Source organism: Nothobranchius furzeri, chromosome 11 (assembly GCF_043380555.1).
Source record: "Nothobranchius furzeri strain GRZ-AD chromosome 11, NfurGRZ-RIMD1, whole genome shotgun sequence".
Classification (NCBI taxonomy): domain Eukaryota; kingdom Metazoa; phylum Chordata; class Actinopteri; order Cyprinodontiformes; family Nothobranchiidae; genus Nothobranchius; species Nothobranchius furzeri.
In genome coordinates, this window is record NC_091751.1 from 35,472,215 (window position 1) to 35,492,573 (window position 20,359).

A 20,359-nucleotide genomic window follows, 5' to 3' on the forward strand; every position below is an offset into this window, starting at 1 on the left:
CATCCCAGTCTCTGTGACTAGAGGACACGTATTTCCTTAAAATGCTGACAACAGTCCGGTTCATCCTTTCCACCTGGCCGGATGACTGGGGCTGGTAACCAATGTGGAAATTGGCCTTGACACCCAACATCCGCCAAAGATCATCACTCCTGAGGTGAAGTGAGTTCCCCTATCTGAGTTAACACGTTCGGGGAGACCGAACCGGGAGAAGATGTGATTCATCAAAAGAATGGCAGTTGTTTGAGCCGTATCGTTAGGTGCCGGCAAACATTCAACCCATTTGTATTAATGTTATAATAAACATGCTGAATCAGTTTTAGATATTTTATAAAGTGTTTTTGTAACCAAGATGATGCTGAAATGCTAACCATTTATTCATATTCTAGTCTGTTTATTTAATCCCAGTTTTGAAAATGAGAAAAACTTCTAGAGTAATCCAGTTGGATAGTTTGAAGTCGGTTTACTGAGTTAAATCCTGAGATCTGTGACTATCTGAGTGTTTCAGATGAGTCGGACCTCATAAACATCTAATAAAATACGTGTTTTACAACATTTAACTGTTCACAACATCTAAAAACAAATAATTACATCCAGTGTCTGTAAGAACAGATTCCTCTCTGGTAAGCTCCGCCCCCCCACTGATTGTCCAATCGGCCTGAAGGTTGAACTTTAAACAGGGGTTAACTTCGGAGTTTTGCTTCTTCACCGTGTGTGTGTGTGTGTGTGTGTGTGTGTGTGTGTGTGTGTGTGTGTGTGTGTGTGTGTGTGTGTGTGTGTGTGTGTGTGTGTGTGTGTGTGTGTGTGTGTGTGTGTGCGTGTGTGCGTGTGTGTGTGTGAGAGTGAGAGTGAGTGAGTGATTGACACATGCTTCATCAGCAGACATGCCACTAGAACAGGGGTTCTACATCCTGGTTCTGGAGGGCCGGTATCCAGCATGTTTTAGTAGTTTCTCTGCTCTGACACGCTTGATTCACCACCTGTTCAGAAGCTCACCAGGAGCTGCAGATGCCTGTTAATCACCTGCTGATTGGAACCAGGTGTGTTGGAGCAGGGAAACCACTAAAACCGGCCCCCCAGGACCAGGACTGGGCATTCCTGCTCTGGATGAAGCAGCCGTGCACTGAAGGCAGTCAAGGGCTTTTTTGTTAAAACGTGTGAAGAGTGTGTTACAGTAATCTAGACGGGAGGAGATAAAGGCGTGGAGAACCATTTCAAGTTCATGTTTTCACACCAACCTTCGCAGTTTGGAGATATTTCTTAAGTGCACCTTTTCTGAGCAGCATTTCAAAAGTCGGATAATTTTCCAGGTCTGTGAACTTGTCATCAAAGTGCTGACTCATGCTAGCATAACATATCCTCCATGTCGAGGTATTTACTTCTAGAATCTGAATGTTGATTTCAATAATCAAATTAGTGTTTTATTATTCATTTATCTAGTCAGAACCAGAACCTAGAACCAGAAACCGTTACCAGCCCTTGACTCTGATCCACTGTAACAAGGCAGGTGTTGGTGGTGTCTAAGTGGACCGGACCGTGACGGACGTCCAGGCATTAGAAGTAAATCCTATTGGAGTAAACAGCTGATCGAGTGTTAAGTGGGCCAAAGGCAAGTCTCAAAAACTGGGCTGGTCTCTGTTAGTCATCCCGAATCTCCACTCCTGCTCTCAGCTTGAACCCGGTCTCCCTTCGAGCCCTGGGGACCTGCTATTGATCGGAGCCTCGTAGGTAGTTATTGGACATGAGTGGATCATTTCCTTTGCTGCATTAGAGTCCATTACTGGCCCGCTCCCCGGAAAGCCGTAGACATCCTCAAAAAAATCTTCTTGGAAAAGCATTCTTCTCCAACAAATGATTCACCGACCGAAGCTCCTAGAACTTTATTATCAGGTCCATTTGGAGGACGGATGTTCTGATAATCAGGAGCGTGGCCTGCTCTGTTAGTGATGTGTGTTAGTCAGAGGCAGGGAGCATTCAGGAATCAGGGTTTCAATCTGGAATTCTGCTTTTATTTAAAAATCCCGTCTGACTCTTTTAGCTCGGATCGCTCCGGAGTGTCTGAGCAGCTCTGGGAAGGATCTCCTGGTTTTCTCTCTCTCTCTCTCTAGGCGAGGGCCTGAGGAGGCGGTGTGGTCCTGATAAGAGAATGTGTGGATGAATGTACACGGGCCAGGCCAGCTCAGACCCTCGTGTCTCTGATCTCCATTCTTCAGATGTTTGATGCAAATATTTTACTCATCAGGATAAAAACCAGAGTAAAAACATAAAAAACGTCTAAATAAGAGGATCACCAAAGTTTACAGATGTTAACATTTTTCATTCCTTCTAGAATGTGCTGCTTGATGGATGGATGGATGGATGGATAGATAAATGAATAGATTGATCGATGGATAAATGGATGGATGGATAAATGAATAGATTGATGGATAAATGGATGGATGGATGGATAAGTTAATAGATGGATGGATGGATGGATGGTGGTGAGCTCATAACTAAAACACTTCTGTCTGTTTTTAGCTGCTGGATTAAATATTTGCATAAAACAAGGTTTGTGATTCACTTCAGCTAAATAAAGTTTTCATGATTCAAACCATCAGTCCTAAAGTCCGCAGGCTCAGATGGAGCAGAAACAAAATCTGGATTAGGCTGGAACTGGTTTCTGTTTTGATGTTAAAACGAGGTCATTTCCTGTTCACAGCTCTGATGCTGGCTACTACTGACATCATATATGTAGACACAACATGGACTGGCGCTGCCTATTGAAGCTGGTGTAGCAGCTGGACCGCCATCTTGGATGGGTCTCCATTTGCCCCAGTGCATTTATCTCTACTGAGGAGTGTGTTTACCAGCTAAAAACACATTTGTTATGTTTTTCACAAAATCAGACACATCGTAGGGTATGATAGTTAAATATAAATATGATTAAATTAAAAGCTAATATCCCAACAGGTATGCTAGGAAAGTCGATAGTAATTCCACACGACCAGTTTTCAATAGTGCACTGGTTGTTGCTCTGCATTGACCAATATGGCTGTTATGCTCTCCATCGTCTGATGGGGGGTCAATGTATTCACGTCTCTGGCTGGTTACTGTAGATTAAAAATGCATTCTGGGAAATTACACGAATGAAAGGCTTTTTAAATCAGCTCAATGTTTTATTTATGTATTTCTCAAATTTCCATCCCTGTGTTCAGCAGCACATCCCCACATCTGTCAGGCTCATAATTTTTTTTATAAATCAGCTGTTTTACCTCCTTCATCAGTGAATTTATGGATGTTTTCTTAATGTAAATGTCTCATAGAAATGTAAAAGCTCTGGATCTGGAGCTTCTTCCATGACAGCAACAGTTTAAACATCAGACCTGGGACCTCATTTATAAACATTTCTGTAGGATCTCTGCAAAAACTCTTCTTAAGCTGAGCAAAAACAATGTATGCATGCAAACTCAGCTCCAGTCTCTAAAGCTCTGCGGACACACGGCTGCAGCAGTTGCTGCTTTATAAGTCACACCTGTCCTAAAAATGAGCTCAGGTGTTTCTGTGTCACACACACTTCCTGCCGTAAATGGACAATGCAAACTATGATATGAATATTGTGCATAGAAATAAACCTGCTCATCAACCACATCACCACATGGTAACCATTACAACAGAGACGGAGGCCCAGGCCAGTAGGACAACAGGTTGATGTTGAGTGAAGGTTCAAATCCAACAGCTGGATTTTATTTTTGTTTTTAAAAATCAGAAGTTAGAACATTTAAGAATGTGATGAGTGTTCGTCGTCATCGTCGTTGTCTTCCTCCACTTATCCGGGTCCGGGTCGTGGGGGCAGCATCCCAACTAGGGAGCTCCAGACCGTCCTCTCCCCGGCCACCTCCACCAGCTCCTCCGGCAGGACCCCAAGGGGTTCCCGGACTAGAATCAGAAAAAGCTTTATTGCCAGCGCTCCAGCGACCCAGAGCATAGGAACTTGACTCCGCAGCACAGCCTGACCAAGGTTACACACACACATGTAGACAGAACAGATACAGGCAGACCACGAGAGCAGCCATAAGATTGGCGATCTAACCTCTCCAACGTGTCCTGGGTCGACCCGGGGGCCTCCTGCCAGCAGGACATGCTCGAAACACCTCCCCAGGGAGGCGTCCAGGAGGCATCCTGACCAGATGCCCAAACCACCTCAACTGGCTCCTCTCGATGTGAAGGAGCAGCGGGTCTACTCCGAGGCCCTCCCGAATGACTGAGCTTCTCACTCTATCTCTAAGGGAGAGCCCAGCCACTCTTCGGAGAAAACTCATTTTGGCCACTTGTATCCGTGATCTCGTTCTTTCGGTCATTACCCAAAGCTCATGACCATAGGTGAGGATTGGGACGTAGATCGACCGGTAAATCGAGAGCCTGGCTTTCTGGCTCAGCTCCCTCTTCACCACGACAGATCGGCTCAGTGTCCGCATCACTGCAGACGCTGAACCAATCTGCCTGTCGATCCCCCAATCCCTTCTACCCTCACTCATGAACAAGTCCCCGAGATACTTAAACTCCTCCACTTGAGGTAGGACCTCTCTCCTGACCCGGAGTTGGCAAGCCACCCTTTCCCGGTCGAGAACCATGGTCTCAGATTTGGAGGTGCTGATCCTCATCCCAGCTGCTTCACACTCGGCTGCGAACCTACCCAGCAAGAGCTGAAGGTCAGAGCTGGATGAAGCCAACAGGACCACATCATCCGCAAAAAGCAGAGACGAGATTCTCCTGCCACCAAACTCAACACAATCCACACCATGGCTGTGCCTAGAAATTCTGTCCATAAAAGTTATGAACAGAACCGGCGGCAAAGGGCAGCCCTGGCGGAGTCCAACCCTCACCGGGAACAGGTCCGACTTACTACCAGCTATGCAGAGCAAACTCACACTCCTCTGGTAAAGGGACTGAATGGCCCTTAACAGAAAGCCACCCACCCCATACTCCTGGAGCGTCCCCCACAGGGTGCCCCTGGGGACACGGTCATAAGCCTTCTCCAAATCCACAAAACACATGTGGATTGGTTGGGCAAACTCCCATGCCCCCTCCATCACCCTTGCAAGGGTATAGAGCTGGTCCACAGTTCCACGGCCAGGACGAAAACCACATTGCTCCTCCTCTATCTGAGATTCAACTATCGATCGGACCCTCCTCTCCAGTACCTTGGAGTAGACCTTTCCAGGGAGGCTGAGGAGTGTGATCCCCCTATAGTTGGAACACACCCTCAGGTCACCCCTCTTAAGGATGCGGACCATCACCCCGGTCTGCCACTCCACAGGAACTGCCCCCGATGACCACGCAATGTTGCAGAGACGTGTCAACCACGACAGCCCTACAACATCCATAGCCTTGAGATACCCAGGATGAATCTCATCTGCCCCCGAGGCTCCACCGCTGTGTAGTTGTTTGACTACCTCAGCAACTTCTGCACCCGAGATTGAACAGTCCATCCCCAGGTCTCCCAGCTCAGTTTCCTCCTGGGAATGCGCATAGGTGGGATTGAGGAGCTCCTCAAAGTATTCCTTCCACCGTCCGACTATAGCCCCAGTTGACATCAGCAGCTCCCCATCCCCACTGTAAACAGTGTGAGCGAGTTGCTGCCTTCCTCTCCTGAGGTGCCGGACAGTTTGCCAGAACCTCTTTGGAGCTGATCGATAGTCTTTTCTCCATGGTCTCACCAAACTTCTCCCATGCCCCTGATTTTGCCTCGGCAACTGCCACTGCTGCACCCCGCTTGGCTATCCAGTACCTGTCTGCTGCCTCCGGAGACCCACAGACCAGCCATGCCCTGTAAGCCTCCTTCTTCAGCCTGATGGCTCCCCGAACCTCTGGTGTCCACCAGCGGGTAAAGGGGTTCCACCACGACTGGCACCGGCCACGTTGCGAACACAGCTAGCAACAGCTGCCTCAGCAATTGCAGAGTGGAACAAGGCCCACTCGGAGTCAATGTCCCCCACTGCTCTCGGGACGCGGTCAAAGCTCTGCCTGAGTTGGGAGTTAAAGAACGTCTTGACAGGTCCTTCTGCCAGTCGTTCCCAGCAGACCCTCACTATGTGTTTGGGTCTGCCAGGTCTACGCGGCATCTTCCCCTGCCATCCAATCTAACTCACCACCAGGTGGTGATCAGTTGACAGCTCCGCTCCTCTCTTCACTCGGGTGTCCAAAACATACGGCCGCAGGTCAGATGATACGACTAAAAATTCTATCATCGACCTGCGACCTAGGCTGCCCTGGTACCAAGTGTACCGATGGGCATCCTTATGTTCCAACATGGTGCTCGTTATGGCCAAACTGCGGCTTGCACAGAGGTCCAATAACAAAACACCACTCGAGTTCAGATCAGGCGGGCTGTTCCTCCCAATCACACCCCTCCAGGTCAAGCTGTCATTGACCCCGAGAGCATTGAAGTCCCCCAGCAGGACAATGGAGTCCCCTGATGGAGCACTATCTAGCACTTGTCCCAGGAACTCCAAAAAGGGTGGGTACTCTGAACTGATATTTGACCCATAAGCACAAACAACAGTCAGGACCCGTTCCCCGACCCGAAGGCGCAGGGAAGCTACCCTCTCGTCCCCCGGGGTAAACCCCAACACACAGGCAGAGAGTCTTGGGGCTAACAAAAAGCCAACCCCAGCCCTCCGCCTCTCACCCAGAGCAACTCCAGCAAAGGAGAGTGTCCACCCCCTCTCAAGGACTTGGGTTCCAGAGCCAATGCTATGTGTCGAGGTGAGTCAGACTATATCTAGCCGGTACCGCTCAACCTCTACCACAAGCTCCTGCTCCTTCCCCGCCAGCAAGGTGACGTTCCATTAGAGGTGGGAAAAATGATCGATTCTAAGATGCATCGCGATTCAGCCGTGCATGATTCCGCATCGATGCAGCAACGTGACATAATGAGATTTTCTCCCTATGTCTATGTCGGGGGTCGGCAACCCACGGCTCTGGAGCCGCAGGAGACTCTTCCACGGCTCTCTGTGCTTGTAAAATAATGAATGGATATTTAAATAAAATGCTTTATATTTTACTGCATTAATTTTATATCTGTATGCCAATTCTAAATGTAAAGATTGTCTGCGTAAACCTGAACAGTTCCAACCCGGTCTTACTGTGAGACCGGGTTGACGGGTCACGCTTGTGCGTAATCATATCGGCGCTTTCTGAGCTGACGAGGATGTGAGATTCTGGGATTCTCCTCAGACGGCTCCTGGATGTGTCGCCACATTGGAGACAGGAACAAGCACTATTCAGCCTAAGTTTCATAATCAGGGAACTTTTTCTAAGTGACAAGTCTCGCTTCAGTCGGAGGAATTTTTCTGTATGCGCTCTGGTTCTGCGACGTGCTCCAAGCCCCTCTCCACATCTTCAGCTCGCTGTGGACCTTATGTAGTACACTCTGACAGCGAGCTGCGCTGAGCAGTGTCCAGCTCAGATGTTCAGATGGGAATCATTTCTTGAGTGATTTAGCTACATCTGCGATGTGCGAAACGAATAGTGTCAGTTTGTCTGCTTGCGTCGGGGTAATTCTTTCTATTCTTTCTCCGTCAAAATAAACGGTCAAATACGGGAACTATCCAGTCAACGCAAGCCCTGCTTTTAACTTTTCTGTTTTCTTGTGAAAATTGTTGCAAAGAGATATAATTTAACTTGATTAACACCAGAGCCAGGCGCACGGCGCCGTTGTCTCCAATACTGTAAATGAGGGAAATACAAACTGATTGGATCCTTTTCTAACCTTCCCCACCTACAAAATTTAATTACAACAATCAAACATGACAGAGCCTGGATTTGTATTCTGAACAGTTGTAGCGTTATGAATATGCTATTTTCTGCCCTTAACAGCTGCCCTTTGACACAGTGACAGTGTGCATAAATTGCCACGGTCGTGTGCTTGCTTCCGAGGTTTACATTCTAGCAAAGAAGACAGAAGGACGAAGAACGCTTTTCACTAGTTAATCAAAGAACTTTATTTTTAATGAAGCTAATCAAAACAACTGTTGGTCAATAATAATCAGGTGACTGATCTGTGAAATCACAATGTTATGATTTATGTGTTTTAATTAATTAACAGGACTAACTGAGCTAGACATCCTGATCCACATAAGGTAAACACATGACACATTGCTTCCTCCAATCAGAACTTCCTTTCTGTTGCTGGCAGAGTTCTGAGGTGTTTACTTAATCTGTTCACTCTGATTTGCTAAGAATTATAAACAACTGGGTTTAATAAAACAGAACTACGCCATTTTAATTCAGTTCCACCGCAGGTTTCAACGGTGTTCCAACGTGAGCTCGACCAGCTCTCAAATTCATCATCGCTAAGTGAAGTGCAGACTGGCCAGCTGTATTTTCTACTTTAAGCTGAAAACTGTCAAGCTGGAAATATTCTGTCGTTTTACCAACAAGACGATTGTTCCTTCAGAATAAAAGCTGAACTCTACGTGACGCAGACACCTGCCGTTGCTACTGGGAGTCTATCCGTAGACTGGTTTGTCGTGCTGCAGATGCTGTGCTATCAGCTCCAGCACCGAAGGAAGGGTCCGAGGACCTGGCATTCCGGATCACACACGGGAGTCTCCGAAACGGTACGTAGACTCGGCATAGATGGCGTTTCATGTCTCTTCCTCCTGAAGTCCCTCGTGGTTAGTTAGTCAAAACAACATCCTGCCCTCAGACTCGCCCTCCATCAGAACGGAGATTCTGAACTGACACACACATACACCAACACTTCAGCTCACATCCATTTGCATCCATCATTAGTGAGTTAGTCCTGGTGGTTGTTTCGAATAATTATAAAATAAATATTCTTAAACGTCCCATATTTCTCTTTTCTTGTCTCTAAGTCAATACAAAGTGTTTGAATAAAATTCCCTGTGGTAAAAACAACCTCTTCTGATTCTAAGGTAAAAATAGTCTCTTTACCTTAATAAAGTGTAAGAATATATCAATTATATTCCGCTACACAGTCTAAACATGTTTTAAAAAGAAACGTATGACAAAAGTGGTACCTGCTCAGTAAAACCATCAACAGGGTGAAAAATATCTAAATACTGTAGGCAGAGACGGGCTACAACTTCTGGATCCATTTTATATAAATCGTTTTATTGATCATCTTCTTATGAAAGATAACTTTGACGTACACGAGCGACCGGTACTGGCTGCTGTCACCTGTTGTGAGCAGCTCTCTGCTGTCTGAGGGTAAGCCCCGCCCACAACGCCATGGCTGCTGTGGCTCCCAGTGTTTTCTTTACTGTGGGAAACGGGTAATAATGCCTCTTTGATGGGAACAGGTTGCCGACCCCTGGTCTATGTCTATGCGAGGACAATAAAGTTTTGAGGTTTTACAATTACTTCTGGGGGCAGAGTTGCAATCACATGCGCACTGCGTTGCCCTAGCGCCAGTTTAAAACAGAAAAGGCGGACAGGGATACAGGGCCAACATTACCAGTAATCAAAGATGCACCCGTTACATTTAAATCGGATGTCTGGGCTAATTTCGGTTTTGGGATCCTGGATGTGAAAGAATCACTTAACACAGTATTTGTTTACTATTTTTAAGTTCAGTAATATTCTATCTTAAAGCTGCTCTACCGAAAACATTATTTCTTATATTATTTAAGTAATTGTAGGCAGCACACTTTAAACATTATTGCTCACTATAGTGAATAGATGAATGTTCTGTTTTTCAGGGATTTCGAAATCAAAAAGAAATTGAAAACTATTCTACTGCTTTTATTAAGTAATGAAAATTTTTGTGTGAAGAATCGTGATGCATTTCAGACTCAAATCGAATCGTTAGGCTGATAATCCAAATCGGATTGAATCGTGAGGCAGGTAGAGATGCACACCACTACGTTCCATGTCCCAAAAACCAGTTTCCTTGTCCGGGGATCGGACCACCAAGGCTCCCGCCTCGGTCTTCCACCCGATCCACACCGCGCCGGATCCTTCATGTTCCTCCTGCGGGTGGTGGGTCCACAGTTGGATGAGCCCATGTATCTGGTGTGGGCTGGGCCCAGCCGGGCCCCATGGGTGAAAGCCCGGCCACCAGGCGCTCGCTCACGGGCTCCAACCCCAGGCCTGGCTCCAGGGTGGGACCCCGGTAACCCTCCGGGCCGGGTACTCCGACTCTTTGAATTTACATCCATGAAAGATCCTCTGAACTGTTCTTTGTCTCACCCTTCACCTAAGACCAATTTGTCATGGGAAACCCTACCAAGGGCACAAAGTGCCCCAGACAACATAGTTCCTAGGATCATTAGGCCACTCAAACTCCTCCACCACGATAAGGTGACGGTTCAAGGAGGAAATTTACTAGAGGCCTTTAAAAAATATCTTCATAAGAACTTGAAACGTCTGGAGTAGAAACAGAAAGAGCTCTAAACATGAATAAATGTAATTAAACATGAGTCAATCCCAAGTCATTAAAACATTTTTCGACTGAATTTTAGATCCTGTTCTCATAAATCTTTATTTATCTAAGAGTCCTCAGACATCAGATCTGGATGTCCGAGGAGCTGGGTCAGAGCTCCTTTCCAGGTCAGAACAAAGTCCTTTTAGACTTTATGTGAGTTCTTTAAAACATGAAAAGCCCTGAAATACAAGTGAAATGGTTTGTAGCGGTCATTTCCTCATGCACACACTCAGCAGCCCTGTGGCTAAAGCTCAGACGAACCATGTGTTAGCAGCTCAGTCTGTAGAGCACAGGCCTGGTGAGCTGACGGGTTAGGGTTCAATCCCCAAATATCACAAGTCATTTTAGATGTTATGTGAGTTCTTTCCTTTCCATTTCATTTTATTTATAAAGCACATTTCTACACGGCCGAGGCCAACCAAAGTGCTGCACAGTAAAAGAGCATAAAATCAACACACGGGAAGAAGTAATAAAAGTAGTACAGTAACTACTATAAAAGCAATAAAAATAAAACAAAAGCATCGTAAAATTCCAGCTAGGCTGAAGTAAAAGCCAAGGAACAAAAATGAGCCTTCAGGCATGATTTAATACTGAGGAAGATGTGGATCCATAAAAAATGTCCCATTAGAACATCTTCTAGTGTGAAGGGTTCTGGTGGCGCAGTGGGTTTGTTCAAGTTCAGAAGTTACCAGTAGTGCAGCAACAGGTTCAAATCCTGCTGGTGGCTGACTGGTCCTGGAAGCAGTGTGACTATCCTGGGAAGGGGCGGAGAGGGTGCCCGATTCCCTCCCCTGAGCTTTAGACTTGTGAATAGGAGAGGGCTATACTGTTTGGATTTGTTGCTAGTGCCAAGCTGGGATTTTACTGAAGTGGACCAAACAGTAACTTACATTTACTAAGTTACTTGGCCATGGTAGTACCTTACTAGAGGTAGAGTGTCTACCCTGAGACTGGGACTTAGGTTAAATCACCAAATAGTTCCTGAGAGCAGCTGCAGCTCAACGCTCCCCACAGGGATGGGTCACATGGAGATGACCTTCACCAGTGTGATGACTAATGGGACCTTTAATTATGTCTGCTGGTGGTGGTCGGAGCGACCGGTGGAGCCCAAGTACTGGTCAGTGAGCCCCAGGGCAGCTGTGGCTACACTGATTGTGTTGTAAAGCACCTTGGGGGTTCTAGGACTCAAATACAGGCCATTTACCATTTCATATTTAGATAATTAGTATTTAGAAACCTGGTCCCATTCCCACTCCACTCCAGTAGGTGGCGATGGTGCACCAACAAGTGGAGTGCTATCTACCACAATTCCGCTTGAGGAAGAAGAAAAATGTGGTCTTGGCACAATGTGGCGCTCAAAAACTCACTAAAACAACCTTTAATTAGGCTCATTTAGTTGGTTTTCCGTTTTTGAGGATGGTGGGGTGTCACCCCTCACAAAATTATTGTTTGTTTTCATTCTATTGAGCTTTTTAGGGCCACATTGTGCCAAGACCACATTTTTCTTCTTCCTCAAGCGGAATTGTTGTAGATAGCACTCCACTTGTTGGTGCACCATCGCCACCTACTGGAGTGGAGTGGAAATGGGACCATGATCAAGCAAAAATGCTGCCATCTACTGTTTAAGGTTTAAAATGCCGACTTTGGTGGACAATGAATGGAAAAGGAGCTCAGTGGGCTTGCATGAGCCACCCCAGGCCACTCCCTGGAAAAACACCTGAGCGGGATTCAAACCAGTTGCTGGCGACTTCCTAACATGAATCCCACCTGGCCACCATCACCCTTCACACTGAACTGTTCTGGTGGGACGTTTAGACTGGCCGTTTCTGGTGTTTGTACCCAAAAGGCTGATAGAAGGTTTAAACTCACATCCTCCACAGTGCAAAGCCCACACCTAGCAGAACGAGCTACACAAGCAGACACTTGATACATGTTTTTAGAGCTTTTAATGTTGTCATGAATTCACAAAAGTTCTAAAGTGATGTTTCTCACCTGGATTTGAACCCTGAACCTTCATCACACCAAGCCAGCGCCTTACTCACTCAGCCACCTGGGACAGTGTTGGCTCTGGAAGATTTTTAAAGAATGAGCTAGCTAGGCCTCTTAAATGGCCAAAGTTATTAGGGCTCACTAAGTTGGCTTAAGTTACTTAATAAGTCACTTCTATGGCCAAGTAACTTAGTAACTGTCCAAGTTACTGTCTGGTCCACTTCAGCAAAAGCCCCCGCCCCAACACTCTCCAGGACAGTCACTTGGATCCAGGTCCGGTCAGTCACAAGCAGGATTTGAACCAGTTATGAACACAAACAATCCCACTGCGCCACCAGAACCCTTCACACCAACAGATGCTAACGCGTGTTTCCTCTGCTTTAGCCACAGGGGTGCTGAGTGTGTGCACAAGTAAATGACTGCTAGAGAACTTTCACGTGTATTTTAGAGCTTTTCATGTTCTAAAGAATTCACATAAAGTCTAAGATGAGTTTGTTTTTATCTGGAATGGAGCTCTGACCCCTCATCCTTACAGACGGAGCTAACGCTCTGAGCTCCTCAGACGTCCAGATCTGACAGCTTTGAGGTACAACTCTTAGAAAATAAACTGTAGCTAACCTCTTAAATAATGACTTTGGATTCAGGATTCTTCGTCGCTGATTCATAAACATCAGAAGTTTCAGATATTTCCCAGAACATCAAGTTTGTAAATGGTGACTTTCCCAAAGTGAGCAGCTCTGTTTAATGTCTATACATTCATTTATCCTGACTAACACTGCACATGCTCATCTTTCAACAGGACAGTTTAAAGAATTAAAGAATATAATTTTTTATGGGGACTGGCCCCAAAGCCACGCTGCCAAACGGGTCGAGGCAGAACCGAAGATGGAAGATGAGATGAGTTTTTTGAAAGGTTGACCTGTTATGAATCAGCAGGACTGATTAACCGTTTCCATAGAATACGTTTTTTCAACCGGTCACGTTTACAGTGTAGGATCCAGAGGCTTTTGTTTTTATTTACTGGTTTTGGATTCATGGAAATCCTAAAATCTCCAGTTCCTCATCCGTCTGAGCCACAATGAGGAAACTTTATAAATAAAACATGAAACAGAAAATCGTCCAGATTCTGGAACCAGACTCCTCCCAGTTTATGATTATTTAGCGTGCAGGTTTCCTTTCCGAGACCCAGGTGATGCCTTTAACCCCGCCCCCCGCTCTGGGAAGTCCTAATGGGATAATGTGATTGGTAATTTCCGCGGACAGATGCTTTCTGCTGCTTCCTGAGGGCACAGAGGACTTCCAGCTGATCAGTAGGGTTTCAGCGGAGACCTGCTGCCTTTTCAGACTGTTGTTTCAGCTTTGAGGAAGAGGAGGAGGAGGAAGAGGAGAGGTGGTTTTGGGAAGGCTGAGAGTCGCTGCGATGGTCGGAGGATGCCTCCGCGGCTCTCCGGAGCGCACGAGGCGGTTCCAGCCCACCGACGGTCCGCTGCATCAGGATCTTCCGCCTGCTGGTGTGCAGCTCGGTGACGGTACCGGTACCACACTGTAGGTTCGGTTCAGAGGAACAGAGCCTGAAGGCAGCGTCACGTCCCTGCTCCGCAGTGCTGGAGGAGTTTGCGCCTGTCGGAGGAATCTATGCAATTTTCTCTTTACTCTGCGTGTTATGATGAGCTCAGAGGGGGAGGATGCGGGTCCAGCCTGCAGGGAGGCGAAGGGAGAGTCCGGCAGCACCCAGAGCCACACCTGGGAGGAGAGCCAAGGACGTCCGCACCCCGACTTGGAGGCACAGCGAGGAGAGGAGGAGGAAGGAGGCTGTGGAGCTGACGCGGAGAAATTCAATGAGGAGGACAACGGGGGGAGCACATCCGGCGAGGAGGGGGCGGTCGGGGGGAGATCCTGTAAGGCGCAGGTGATGCACTCCAACAGCAGCAGCGAGACCTGCATCCCCACCCCCAGCTGCAGGATCTGCTTCCAGGGAGCAGAGCAGGTAGGCTAACCTCCCCCCCTCCCCCCCACCCACCCCGTCTCCAGACTGGGAGCTCTGGTCTGGAGGCAGGAAGTTGGACTGAAGGTGAGGGCTCTGCCCTCTGATTGGCTGACGGCAGCAACCTGCCTAATTAGAGGACGTGAACCTGCTGAGTGGCTGCTGGAGCGACTTTCAGCTGCGACAGAGGAAAGAAAAGAGAATAAACCAAAATTAAGACGAGAAATGAAATAAAAGCATAAAAATGCAGGATTACGGTGGAATGAGCTGTCCATGGTGCTGAAGTCTCCTGAGCGTCAGAGCACGAAACCACTTTAACGCGACTTTCTGGTTTTTATTATAAAATCATCTTTAGCGTGTCCACGCAGCCTCGACGCAGAGAAACTCGTGTAAACATAGGTGAAATCACACGAGCGTTATTATTTAAATAACAGTTTTTTTATCTCCAGCTGCACAACAACACACGTTGTTCATTTTATCTGGTGGTAAAAACTGATTTTCCTCAAAGCTCAGGTTTGCTGACGTTTCCCAACAAAAGCACAGCAGTGTAATGTTGGGAAAGGCTAACACACTTAGTTTGGTTTACCACCTAAAACTCGTTACAGCAGCCACAGTGGAAGCTGGAGCTGAGCGTCTGCACCATAACCTGAAACATCTGTTAACATCTGCACACATCTCTAATATCCTGATATTCTGTGATCCTGAATCCAAACCCAAGTCGGTTAAGGTTTGCATTAAGTAGCAGTTGTTTAAAGATGTCGGCTTCATTCGTTTTTGCATAAAAAATTTTATTTCTAAAGTTAATTAAATCAAAAGTGAAACTAAGGATGAAGGAAACATCAGTCCTGCTCCGGGATCAGGTCAGGTCCGGATCTTGTCGAACATTCTGAGTAAAGCTTTTTAAGTTGGACGGCCTGTTTAGATGGTGTGAGGTCGAAGGTCAAACTTAGAGTTACCAGGCACTAAAGTCAGAACTGTAACCCCTTATAGATTATCATCCCTAATCCACATGCAGGTGGAGCACCAGGATTAGTACCTTCATCAGAAACCTGCCATATCCGATCAGATAAGTGTCTGCTGCCCCCTGGTGGAGGTTTACTTATAAAGCCACAGTAATAATCCAGATTAAAGTATCAGATCAAACGGTACACCTACGTTCATTTTTAAATATACATTTATTTTAAAAACTTGTTTGATGTTTTTTTTTAATTCAGAGGAAATAATTTTTCAACTAACCAAATTAAACACGGAGGTGATTCACCCGTAAAGCCTAAAGTCCCGTGGTGACAGCTGCAGGGAGAGGGATGTCGGTTCTGGTCGAATCCACTAAAACTCTTGTTAGAAACAAAGCAGATCGGGTCAGAAGCGACTGGCTCCTAATCTGTTCAGGTCCTAATAAGGCCCATTGGTCATCAGAAGACTAGAGAATATGTCCGTTTTGGTCCTAAGTAGGATAGCTAAACAAGTACACACACATCCGAGCATTGCACTAATTTGTCTGCAGGTCTTCCGGAGAGCGGATATACTGATTCAGACCATGTGTCCAGGCGTCTCTGTAATGTGACACTCTGCAGGCCCGCGTGGATGGTGACAGCCGAGCCCGAGGAGGGACGGTTCCTCCCAGCCGGGCCGGTAAAGGCCTAAGAGAAGATCCTGTCTGCTGGCCGTGGGCTGAAGCCCGTTAGCTCATCAGATCTAATCAGACTGGTCTGATGGGGATAAAAGTCCAGCGGCTGTCCTCTAAAAGACACGGAGACATTAAATCTGAAAGTGTCTGACCTCTGAGGAAGAATAGTGATGAACACCTGAACAGGGGAGCCAGTCCCATCACAGGATTGTTGTTGTGATTGTTTTCATTCAGAGAGAGCCTTCCAAAATGTTCTTGAATGTCCAGAGTTGGTCCTTCTAGGCCTCCATAGTTGCCCGGAGCTGCTGTCCATCAGGTTCTGGTCCTGGTCCACACTGATGGAGCTCATTCTCCAACATGAGTCCTGAGACTTTGTTGGGATTTGTGGGTTTTACTCGTTGAGGTTTGAAGGACTGGGGTCTGTGGAGCTTCCGGGACCTGGAACCAGCATGTAGATGTTTTGTTGTTCCTGCTCTGATCCTCGTTCCAGTCTCACTTTTTTATTCTAGAATGTCAAACAGGAAAGCACATTTTTCTTTCTAAAACCATCTCCGGGTTCTTGGAGAACCCAGAGACGTATTTAGATGTTTGATGGTAGATTTTAATGGGCGCGGAGGTCCGACCCGCCTAAAGCCTCTGAGGTCCTTTTAAACCCACAAGGTTAAAAACGGGCTCTCTGACCCCTGACCTTTATACACCATTAATCTGCTGCTCACGGCCCGCTGCAGGAATGTCTGCTTCAGGAATTCCTGCAGGAGGAAAAACTAAACGGATACTGGGATGATGAAGGGCTGGCCGCTTCCATCCATTAACGTCTGTGACGGCTGCAGCTTTGAGGAACGATCATTGATCCGGTCTAACCCTCTGGTGGGAGGAAGTCTGGAGCTTTCTGTGACGGACGACCTGCCGAGGACGGAAAAACACGAATTTCTTAATGATGGGAATGTTGACGCTCCGATCTCGAGAATGAGTGTGGAATTAACCTGGATAGATGGTTAAAGGTCGAGTTAATCTGGCAGCTCAAAATGAAAACCACCAGGGTTCTGAGCTGGTTCTACACCAGGGTTCTAAAGGGTTCTGGGCTGGTTCCACACCAGGGTTCTAAAGGGTTCTGGGCCGGTTCCACATCAGGGTTCTAAAGGGTTCTGGGCCGGTTCCACATAAGGGTTCTAAAGGGTTCTGGCTGGTTCCACACCAGGGTTCTAAAGGGTTCTGGCCCGATTCCACACCAGGGTTCTAAAGCGTTCTGGGTTGGTACCACATCAGGTTTCTAAAGGGTTCTAGGCCGGTTCCACATCAGGGTTCTAAAGGTTCTGGGCCAGTTCCACATCAGGGTTCTAAAGGGTTCTGGGCTGGTTCCACACCAGGGTTCTAAAGGGTTCTGAGCCGGTTCCACACCAGGGTTCTGGCCCGATTCCACACCAGGGTTCTAAATGGTTCTGGGCTGGTTCCACACCAGGGTTCTAAAGGGTTCTGGGCCGGTTCCACATCAGGGTTCTAAAGGGTTCTGGGCCGGTTCCACATAAGGGTTCTAAAGGGTTCTGGGCTGGTTCCACACCAGGGTTCTAAAGGGTTCTGGGCTGGTTCCACACCAGGGTTCTGGCCCGATTCCACACCAGGGTTCTAAAGCGTTCTGGGTTGGTACCACATCAGGGTTCTAAAGGGTTCTGGGCTGGTTCCACACCAGGGTTCTAATGGGTTCTAAGCCAGTTCCACACCAGGGTTCTAAAGGGTTCTAAGCCAGTTCCGCACCAGGGTTCTAAAGAAGCTGCAGGGTTCAGGACCGGTTCTATGACAGAACTTTCCAATATCCTTTTACAACCAGATTAAACTAACGGGACGGTCAGAACCGGTTCATTATGGGATGTAAACATGTTCTGTTTTATTTTGACTGAAAAGCATAAAGTTAAGGTTTGAATGACCTCACAGTGAGGCTGACCCGTTCTCCAGGGGGACCTGCTGAACCCGTGTCGCTGCGACGGCTCGGTCCGGTACACCCACCAGCAGTGTCTGCTGAAGTGGATCAGCGAGCGAGGCTGCTGGACCTGTGAGCTCTGCTGCTACCGCTTCCAGGTCATCGCCATCAACATGAAGAGGCCGTGGCAGGTACCGATCCCTCCCACCCCGACCAGAACCTCGGACTCCAACCAGAACTTCTGCTAGAGGTTCTGTTGGACTCTGTGGAGTTAAACTTTAAACACCGGGTTCTGATTAAAGTTTTCTGGACTCGTCCATTCCTAGTCCTCCAGGATCCCCATCCTGCAAGTCTTGGGTGCTTCTCTCCTGATTTAGAGGTCGAGGTTCTGCAGAACCTCAGCTGATTCTGATGAAATGTGTTGAGCAGAGAATCACCTAAACCTGCAGGACTGGATGCTATTGCGAGATGAGATAAGAGGCTTTTATTTTGAAGTTTCAATGTGGTTAACATGTTTCCTGTCTTCAGTGGCAGTCCATCACCATCACCCTGGTGGAGAAGGTGCAGATCATCGCCGTGTTCCTGGGCTCGCTCTTCCTGGTGGCCAGCATCTCCTGGCTGTTGTGGTCGGCTCTGAGCCCTCAGGCCATCTGGCAACGCCGCGACGTCCTCTTCCAGATCTGCTACGGCATGTACGGCTTCATGGACCTGGTCTGCGTAGGTCAGTGTGGGTTCACCTCCGTCATCCGTACCTACGTGATGGATCTAATAAAGGTTCTCTGTGCTTGTAACAGGATTGATTGTCCACGAGGGGGCGGCGGTATACAATGTCTTCCTGCGCTGGCGAGCTGTCAACCTCCACTGGGACGTCCAGAGTTACGATAAGACCAAAGACATGGAGGAGACGAGCACTGGTCCCTCCTCGTTGGGCCCCAGGACGCTCTGGTTGCCTCTGGCCACCTTTGGGGCCAGCGGGCCCCTTCACCCCACCCAGCTGGGGTCACGGCCTTGGACCTGCCTCTGCTTGGCGCCCCTCTGTCCCTGCCTGGTGCATCAGAACAACCTGAGCCAGGACGCCGACTCAGGAGAGGTCGTTATCCGAGTGACATCTGTGTAAGCACCAACCAGGAACTAAGACCCGCCCCCTTCTGGAGGGAGGAGTCAGAAATGTACAGAAGAGCATTTAAATGTCCTGTTTTTTTGCTTTTCTGGTTGCCAAATCTTTGTTTTCTCCTTGAGGCCGGCCCTCAATCTCCAGTTTTCCAGTTCTCCATGTTTTTATACGTAAGTAAACTTAGTAAAATTGGGTTAGTGATCAGGAAACGTCTCGCAGGCTCAAAGGTTGAAATTTTATCTTGTAACCAGTTTGGTGAACCTCCCCCGGTTGGAGCAGCGCTGGTCTCTCTCTCTCTCTCTCTCACATCAATCATCTTTACTGTCGTTAGTGCCAAGAGCTTTAATCAGTGACTAACTTAGTTAGGATCACCGAGGATGGAGCATCTCAACCATCAAGAGTTAATCAGCATCAAAATAATCACAGAAGCCATAAAAACGCATCAAAGCTACAGATTTGGCTGGTTTATTATTCTGTCGGTTCCGATTCCGTAAATTAAGCCAAAAAGCTGCTTAATGATCAAACAGGCAGTTTATCAGATAGATAACACGCGATGTTTACAGAATCAAATTAAAAATAACGTCATCACTGTGATTTCATGACTAAAACACTAAAATAATTCAGCTGTAAAGGTGATTCACGTACCTTTTGGGGTCATTTTAATTTATGCTATTATTTATTAGATGGATTTATTTGCAATGCTTTTATTTTATTCCCCTGATTTGAATCAGCAGGTGGTTAACAGGCCTGATGAGCAAATCCTAAACGAGTCATGTGACCAAACCGGTACTTCAGTTACAGAATAATGAGAAATAATCTCAGAAATAAGAATTAAATCCTAAAGTGTTTGTTTACTGAACAGAAGCAGCAGCAGAACTGTTCGGTTTGTCTTCAACTTGTGTAAACTATATTCAATAATGTTCAAGTTAACTGGCCCAAGTCCAGGTCATGTGACTCACACCTCTGCTCTACACTGGTTGTCATGCTCAGAACTGTACCTTTAAACTTGGGTTTAGGTTGTGCTTAGACCGAAGCCAACGAGCACAGATGGATCTGTTGTTGTGTTTGCTTTCCTGTGAAGTGCTGTCTGTCTGTCTGGTCTGGACCCGGTCCCGTAGCGGTTCTGGTTTTACCTCATTTGGGTCGTTTTGGTGCCTTGAGAGGCTGGAGCAGCACAGAAACAACCTGAATGTGACTCTGCTGTGTTTGTTCTGTTGAATGCAACCCGGTTGTTAAGTATAAAGACTATTTGTACAAACAGAGAGGATTGTGGGTAATTCATGGTGTCAGATTAAACGGATGTG

At 47.1% G+C, this 20,359-nt stretch overlaps 1 protein-coding gene across 1 annotated transcript; it reads left to right on the plus strand.

Annotated features, from left to right (window-relative positions):
• The first annotated feature begins 13,950 nt into the window (after positions 1 to 13,950).
• marchf11 (membrane-associated ring finger (C3HC4) 11) lies at positions 13,951 to 19,194 on the plus strand. Its single transcript, XM_015956510.3, has 4 exons — positions 13,951 to 14,402; positions 17,977 to 18,132; positions 18,470 to 18,662; positions 18,736 to 19,194. Exons 1-4 carry the CDS (start codon positions 14,079 to 14,081, stop codon positions 19,056 to 19,058), a joined length of 996 nt encoding a protein of 331 aa, XP_015811996.1. The 5' UTR covers positions 13,951 to 14,078; the 3' UTR covers positions 19,059 to 19,194.
• Positions 19,195 to 20,359: the final 1,165 nt, after the last annotated feature.